Below are 8,777 nucleotides of genomic sequence, written 5' to 3' on the forward strand. Positions count from 1 at the left end.
TAGTAAAAGTTTGTACACTTTGAACACACAAACATAATAAGGGGGTGATGGATCAACGATACCCTATTCACGAAAAGCCACAAGAAAAGTCCTCTTTTTGTAGCTGCCCTGCCGACAAGCACACACGTTTTCACAAGCCCTGTGGTGCACTCACAGTTTGAAATCACAAAACTCCTTAACTTTAACAGCCAAGTTGCTAGAATGATTGAAAATGGAAGGTACGATCCACTTTCCGCCACAGAATGGGAGGCAATGTCGACAACGCTGTGGGTACTTCTTGGGTGTTTCAAACCACACTTCGCTTGTCCATTGCTTTCTTTGGACTCATATTGAGTTGGCAAAACTAGAACAAAGGCTAAAAAAAAAAAAATGTAGAAAGCACACAAAGTAGCACGAAGCTGACAGCCACACTGTGCTGACTGAAATATGGCGTCACATTAGTGCCAAAAATCCGAGCGCATAAAAACTGTTATCGCGCGCTGATTCTCCACTTTGTGCGCGTGCGCGACACCCTTTTGCGCGCGCGTGGTGACTTTTTGTGCGCGCGCGACGCCTTTTTGCACGCTCTCTGTGTACTCCTGGCATCTCTCCTCGCGCTGTCATGTTTCTTTTTGGCACTTTGGGGGCGGGTATGCTTAGACGGCCCCTCCTTTCTGATTGGCTCTGAGCATTTTTCATATGACCAATCATTCTCCAGCGTAGCAACGTTGTAGCCATCTTACCTCGGACAGCTAGCCTCAATCATTACATTGATGTCAATGGTACATGTACTAATTAAATTACCATAACTTGCTCGATTTTCGACCAATTTACAAACGGTTTGCATTGTTACAAATCTTATTACATGTAGATATGACATAGGATGCTGTACCTGTTGAAATTACCTCTTTCGCTTTAAAAAAAAAAATGACTTAATTGTGCAACATAGTTGTGTAGGGTCAGTGTTAGTCAGTTCTCTGATTATTTTAAACTGTTTCAGAATACATTATTAAAAGCTATTTTTAACATTTTAAAAACAAAATTCAAAGATGATTTCATTAATTTTATGGCTGAATCAAAAGAAATTCCATAAATTAGAAAACAAATGTTCAAGAAGAAGTGAAAATATAAAATAATGTTATGGTTGGATGTTATTGCTGGTGGACCAGTTCTGGCTGAAAGATGTGATTATGGTGTTTGTTGTCTTATTATTTATTTGGGTCACATTTTGTATTACCCTGTATTGTGTTTATGTGGTATGAAATAACCTTCATCAGCGCGCGACATTTTTTTATCCACTTCTTCCTCCGTAAATCTTGATACATATTGACGATGACCCGCCCTGCGATACTTCTGATTGGCTCTGGCATTTTTCAGCATTTTTCGCCTGACCAATCAGAAAGAAGGGGCCGTCTAAGCATACCCGCCCCCAAAGTGCCAAAAAGAAACATGACAGCGCGAGGAGAGATGCCAGGAGTACACAGAGAGCGCGCAGAAAGGCGTCGCGCGCGCAGAAAGGCACCGCGCGCGCGCAAAAAGGCACCGCGCACGCGCAAAAACTCACCGCGCGCGCAAAAGGGTGTCGCGCGCGCGCACGAAGTGGAGAATTAGCGCGCGATAACAGTTTTTATGCGCTCGGATTTTTGGCACTAATGTGACGCCATACTGAAAGAGCATCCTGTCCACAATGGATGTGCTGCCAGACACAAAATGGCTGCCCAGCAGGATGAAACATCCGTACATGGAAACATGGTCTGTACACCAAAGCATATTTTTATTCGGCTTGTGGTTTGTAAATCCAAAAACTTCACACAATGAGGTGTTCATAAATCAAGGTTGCACTGTATATTATCTGATGATAGAAAAAAAAATGCAATTTGTTAGTGTTTGTTAGGGATTGTCACAATGTTGATGAATAATATCGATGTCGCTATCCCCACAGGAACATCTGCTACTCATAAGCAGAGACACAATGGGAAGCCTGAGGGATGAGACGCCAGGTTTTGGCAAAGAGGACGGAGAGCATCCGCCAGATGATGCCGTGCTTGAGAGGCCCGTGGTGGGCACCAATCAAGAATCTGCTGGAGGAGTGTCGGGTCAGACAGATCCGCTTCATAATACAAGCCATGGTGATGATGAAAGCTGCACCAATCAAGAATCTGCTGGAGGAGTGTCGGGTCAGACAGATCCGCTTCATAATACAAGCCATGCTGATGATGAAAGCTTTGTGGAAACAAAAGATGAATCACAATCAGGGCGGGATGTTGAGCACGCCAATGCGCCACCACCGATGCTTGACGGAACAATAGCAACTGAGAGGCTCCTCCACTGTGGAGACGAGACAATTGAAAAGGTGTCTGAGGACAACACCTTGTTTCCTTTGCCATCAACTGTGGATCCCAATGACCCAAACTCCCCTGCACCTTTCGGGCAGCACCACATGCGCACTCAGGTCAGTCTGGAAGTGGTCCAATGTCACTCAATAGCCACCAGCCCTATGACACCGCCTGAGGGGGGGAATTCCTTCATCTTCCCAAGCTCCTTGAGGAAATCCGGCACCGTGGTGCACTCTGACGCTCAAGATGCTGAACCGCAGGTGATGCGACAAGTGGAGTTCTGCTCGGTGGCGACATCCCCGATGACGCCAAAGACGCCCTCCGTCACAGCTTTCCCAGTACTTACTGGGCGCGCACAGATCACGGCTATAGCAAAGAGTCCGGCAGAAGCTCAGTCTGATAACGTCATCAACTCGGATGCTTCTCCAGAAATCTCCGCCTGTTCTGCTGCTGCTGAGTCACAGTTGGAGGATAGTAACAAGCAACAATGGATGGGAAGTATGGACCAAGACATTACAATCCTAGTGACCCACTACGATAACAAGGAGGCTTGTTATCCTGTAACGCCAGAGATGGTCAAGATTGAGGAAAGTCATAAGGAGAAGGCCTCCGAAGGGCCCGATCAGGGACAGAACACCACAAGCACAAAACTTTCTCTTAGCAAAGTTCAAACCAGTGAAGCAGAGGGAGAACAAACACCTTTAACTGTCAAACTCAACAAAATGGAGCAGAAAGCTGCACCGAAGTCTCCTATCCCTGAATCTCCTGCGCCTGTCGGCTTCCACAACATCCGCACACAAGTGAGTCTGGAAGTGGTGCAGTGTCACTCAGTGGCCACCAGCCCTATGACCCCACCTGAGGGCGATCACGCCTTCCACTTCCCAAGTCCTAGCGGGGTTCAGATTCAAGACGGCGAGATGCAAGTCGGTCAACAACCGGAGTTTCGCTCTGTTGCTACAGCGCCGATGACGCCCAGAACGCCCACCGTTACAACTTTCCCTGAGATCAGAAAAGAGGCCAGCGTAGGGGAGAACATTGGGGAGGAGGAGGGAGAAAAGGAAGCAACTGAGGAAGAGGAAAACGACTGCAAGGAGAAGAGCGAGGAGGTGGTGCAGGAGGTGAGCTGGGACGAGAAGGGCATGACGTGGGAGGTGTACGGGGCTGTGGTGGAAGTGGCCGTGCTGGGCTCGGCCATCCAGAAACACCTGGAGAAACAGGTGAAGAAGCAAAAGAGTTCCTTGCCTCCCCCTCCGCCCCTAAACCCCTCGGCCGTGCCGCTGACTCCCGAGGCCGCCCAGGGGTACGGGAGCCGGGCGGCTCAGAGGGGAGAGCGAGATGACAAGGTGGGCCGCAATAGAAGAAACCCTTTTCGGCATCTGATAGAGAACATGCAACAACCACACTGTTGCTCTCGCACGCACGCCACAGAGTGATTTATGATATCATAAAGAAAATGGCTACATGATGCCAAAGTGTCACATGGTGGTCGCACACCCTGTCACACTTGATTGAGTAATGGCCCCGCGTTGCCACTCACAAACTACTCTCACTGCAGTTTAAGTTAACACACATTAGGTTGTAACACTTTTCTTTTTTGGGTTCAATCCTGGCTTTCTGTATGGAGTTTGCATGTTCTCCACGTGACTGCGTGGGTTCCCTCCGAGTACTCCGGCTTCCTCTCACCCACAAAGACATGCACCTGGGGATAGGTTGATTGGCAACACTAAAATTGTCCCTAGTGTGTGAATGTGAGCGTGAATGTTGTCTGTCTATCTGCGTTGGCCCTGTGATGAGGTGGCGACTTGTCCAGGGTGTACCCCGCCTTCCGCCCGAATGCAGCTGAGATAGGCTCCAGCACCCCCCGCGACCCCGAAAGGGACAAGCGGTAGAAAATGGATGGATGGATGGACTTTGCAGACTTTCAAAAAGCTTGATGAACGTAGAACCTCCGAAATCGAACACAACCTGTTCCATTCGGTTGACTTCCAAGTATTGATTGTCCTGGGTTTGATTCCCGGGCTCGCGGTCTTTCTGTGTGGAGTTTGCATGTTGTCCCCGTCTTTGTGTGGGTTTTCGCTTCCACCCCACCTCCAAAGACACGCATCTAAGGATTGGCTGATTGGCAACACTAAAACATCATCAAGCTTTATTGCAGACTCCAACGCCCAAGTAGACATACAATCACATACAGTACATAAAACAAACAGAACTATTAAAATACTATTAAAAACAGTGCTTGTGCATATTCGGTAAAAAGGCATCTAATGAATAAATAAAAGCATTAAAAAAAAAAAATATATATATATATACATGCACTTTGGAAATGCATCTACACATTCTATAAAAAGCACAGATAGCAGTGTTTCCCATATTGGTACCTAACAGAACTACAGCTAGGATTGGTTATCTGTATAGTTGACAATTGACAATTGTCGTCGCCCAACCAACCAATTGGTGCGTGTGTCTCCCAAAATAACATTTTAACATGTAATATGCATTTTAAAACGAAAACTAACTATTAGATAAGAAAAATTGTATTAAAACAATACAATTGAATGTAATACGAACAGCTACAGTAGTTTTATGAGGTATTGTAATAACAATGCGCAGCGTTTGCCTTGGAGAGTGGACTTCTGTGGTATCTTCCCGGATGCTGCTTCTCCATCAAGCACACCATCAGCAGCTCTTTCCTTATTTTCACAAGCAAATGTCTGATGATGATTTGTGTCATGATAAGACATTATTCTAACCTTTTTGGCTGACGTTAGACCATACTTGCCAACCCTCCCGGATTTTCCGGGAGACTCCCGAAATTCACCGCCTCTCCCGAAAACCTCCCGGGACAAATTTTCTCCCGAAAATCTCCCGAAATTCAGGCGGAGCTGGAAGCCACGCCCCCTCCAGCTCCATGCGGACCTGAGTGACGTCAGGTGCGCAACACCACGTAAATCGTTGGCCAACCAAAAAGTAACCCCAGTACGCTATAGCCAACATTCACCAGGAGATGGCAACAGACACACATAGATCACTATTACCGTATTTTCCGCACCATAAGGCGCCCTGGGTTATAAGCCGCGCCTTCAATGAACGGCATATTTCAAAACTTTGTCCACCTATAAGCCGCCCCGTGTTGTAAGCCGCATCTAACTGCGCTAAAGGAATGTCAAAAAAACAGTCAAATAGGTCAGTCAAACTTTAATAATATATTAAAACCAGCGTGATGTGGGCGCAAATGGAATCGTATATCAACATGGACGAAGCTGCGTGAAAAAAGCCACCCGGCCTCTTCGCGTAAACTTAAACTTACCTTAACCACTCGCTCATCTTTTCTTCATCCATCCCTTCGAGTTAGCTTTTATGATGACGCCGGCTGGAAAGGTCTCTTTTGGCAAGATCTTCCTTTTGAATATCACCATGGGTGGAAGTTTCTGGCCATTAGCATGGCAAGCTAGAACCACAGTGAAGGATGACTTCTCATTCCCTGTGGTGCGAATATTCACCGTACGTGCTCCCGTTGTATCCACAGTGCGGTTCACAGGAATATCAGTTGCTGTGAAATAGTAATCCGTGTGCGGATGGAGAGATTGCGTCTTTTCATGAACCGGATCCCTGTCGTTTAGTAGGAGCCATTTTGTGGTCTTTACAGATGCAAACACACAAAGGAAATGAAGTACGGTAATATCCGCGCGCTTTTTCTTCTTCTACGCGGGCGGGTGGTTGCTTACAGTAGAAGAAGAAGCGCTTCCTGTTCTATGGGGGCGGGTGCTTACCTTGGCGGTTGCTTGCGTAGAAGAAGAAGCGCTTCCTGTTCTACCGGGAAAAAAGATGGCGGCTGTTTACCGTAGTTACGAGACCGAAACTTTATGAAAATGAATCTTAATATTTATCCATATATAAAGCGCACCGGGTTATAAGGCGCACTGTCAGCTTTTGAGAAAATTTGTGGTTTTTAGGTGCGCCTTATAGTGCGGAAAATACGCTACATTCCTACCCTTTTAGAAATGTATAGAAGTTACTCAAAATAAATAAACAATCCAACCAAAAAATGCAGCAGCTCAATTAAAAAACTGTACTTAAGCCACATTCTTTTCTCTTTTTTTTAGTACTGAACTCTTAACCCTCATTTGTAAAAAAAAAAAAAATAACATGCTTATTATACAAACAGTATTTGTACACCTTTAACACAGATTTTTATACTGTCTTCAGAGATTCCGTTTTTTTGGTGATACTCGAAACCTTTCTGGGTACCTGCGAAAGGGTGTTCAGCATGGTTGGAAAAATAGTGACAGAGAATAGAACAAGGATGGACAATTCAACCCTTAACTCAACAATGAGTAGATGAGTGTTATGTGTGTATATATGTGTAAATAAATGAACACTGAAATTCAAGTATTTATTTTATATATATATATATATATATATATATATATATATATATATATATATATATATATATATATATATATATATATATATATATATATAATAAAATAAATATATATATAGCTAGAATTCACTGAAAGTCAAGTATTTCTTATATATATATATATATGAAATACTTGACTTGGTGAATTCTAGCTGTAAATATACTCCTCCCCTCTTAGCCCCGCCCCCAACCACGCCCCGCCCCCCACCCCCCACCTCCCGAAATCGGAGGTGTCAAGGTTGGCAAGTATGCTTAGACTCATCCTGCTTCAGTCTGGTCGACCGCTGGATCATGTTTTTATGATTTATTTCTTTAATTCAATGAGAATTATCCACTTCTTATTCACAGCACTGTCCTTCATACTCACTTTCTTCCCTACCATGGTCGAAAAACAAAGTTACGTCAATCCCTGGCTATAATATGAGTATGACTGGATGGTTTGTGCAGATCTTACTGGGTTTAAAGGGGCAACGGATGGCAGGGACACTTGTGACTCAAATTTGTGCTTAACAATTAATTAGCCAAGAGACAGCTCTTATCTCAAAACACTCTTAAGTTGAGGTACTATGGTAAACACATGTGGTAAAAAAAAAAACCTCCTTGCTCTTTTCATTTTGTTTGCGGTCTTGCTATATTAAAAAAAAAAAAAACACGTCATTATCTTTACGGTTGCTTTGTTTGTACTGATAGCTGATTCTGAAAATGGTTGGTTTTGAAATTTAAAAAAAATAGCACTTGTCAATTGTTAAGCTTGCAATTAGCTATACAATGTGTGCCTTTTATGTTAGCATCTGCTTTGCTTTGTGAAAGTAATATAACTGTATTGTTTGACATTTGCCTATATTGTATGCCTCAATAAGTTACATTTCCGGTTACATGGTTACTATCGCAAATTTCCTCTTTGCCTTCAGGTAATACCTAAAAATTAAAAAAAAACACACGTTTTGAAACGTATTACATGATTTGCTGATGTCATGCACGATGATGAAGGTTTGAATCCAACTTTTGACTTTTTGGTTGGATCCCAAATGCTAACAAGTTTGGGCGATTCGACTTTGGAGGTTCCACTCTTTTACATTGATGTTATTGTTAGCTATTCTCCTTCAATGCCCACCTTCCTACCGTGATCTTTCAATTGTCCACTTCTATCTGCTTTTTCTGTTCAAGCACTTCAGACTTGAGCATGAAACCATGGCAACAAGTTCCCCGTCTCCCGGTTGCTAACAGGCTGCATGGATGGAGATGGATCTGAGAGTCACGGCCCTGGGGTCGATAAGTAAAACCGAGAGGTCATGTCGTGTGGGATATGAAATACAAATGGATATACTGTAAAAGTCGGTGCAGCTTTTGTATGTTTCCTCGTACTCTGCTTTTTTAATTTTGGCACCATTTTCCGACTTATTTTGTGGAAAAGTGAGGCACAAAAGCACAATCATAAACTTTAGTTATGCAAATGTTTTCTGTCATTCTCACTGCGATATTGGCCAGTGCTACTTGTTTAGCTGTTGAATTAATGATTGTATCCGTTTCTGAATTGTTGGTCTTTGATGTTTTTTGTGAAGACAATTAGAAGCACATCTACGTTTGAGGAATGTGTTTATTCATTTATTGCACTTGTAATACATTCATTTAGATGTGACCAAATATTTTCTGTGCTCACGCTGCATGAAGATGCAAAACATCAGTAAAAAACAACATACATATACATCTTTTGTCAGATAACAATTGGGTGTCATCCAGTGCAATACACTTTTGTTGTATTGTGTTTAAAGATGACATCACAGTGTGCGTTGCTACTATGACACTTAATTTCAAAGCAAAACAAGTTTTCCCAAATCACTGCTTTATGACATATGAACACAAATAAAGCCATTGCCGTGTGCACAAACCATTTGTTTTCCTTATTTTGTATCTACTTGATTAAGTGGGTTCATTACAGTTCTACAGTTAATGTGTCGCCACAGTTGAATTGCAGCCAAAGCTCCTTTATAAGCTGGAGATGTTGGCATGAATGGATGAAGCAAATCATACCCAAT

At 43.4% G+C, this 8,777-nt stretch overlaps 1 protein-coding gene across 1 annotated transcript; it reads left to right on the forward strand.

Annotated features, from left to right (window-relative positions):
* Window positions 1-2,129: 2,129 nt before the first annotated feature.
* gprin1 (G protein regulated inducer of neurite outgrowth 1) lies at window positions 2,130-8,777 on the forward strand. Its single transcript, XM_072912272.1, has 2 exons — window positions 2,130-3,433; window positions 7,909-8,777. Exons 1-2 carry the CDS (start codon window positions 2,270-2,272, stop codon window positions 7,963-7,965), a joined length of 1,221 nt encoding a protein of 406 aa, XP_072768373.1. The 5' UTR covers window positions 2,130-2,269; the 3' UTR covers window positions 7,966-8,777.

The sequence above is a fragment of the Nerophis lumbriciformis genome, linkage group LG35 (genome assembly GCF_033978685.3).
Source record: "Nerophis lumbriciformis linkage group LG35, RoL_Nlum_v2.1, whole genome shotgun sequence".
Classification (NCBI taxonomy): Eukaryota; Metazoa; Chordata; class Actinopteri; order Syngnathiformes; family Syngnathidae; genus Nerophis; species Nerophis lumbriciformis.

What these genes read in the sequence shown, in the direction of transcription:
- gprin1 (XM_072912272.1), top strand. Translation starts at nt 2,270, where the DNA reads ATGCTTGACGGAACAATAGCAACTGAGAGGCTCCTCCACTGTGGAGAC. An exon ending in GCGAGGAGGTGGTGCAGGAG is followed by an intron (nt 3,434 to 7,908) that starts GTGAGCTGGGAC and finishes TTTCTGTTCAAG; the next exon opens with CACTTCAGACTTGAGCATGA.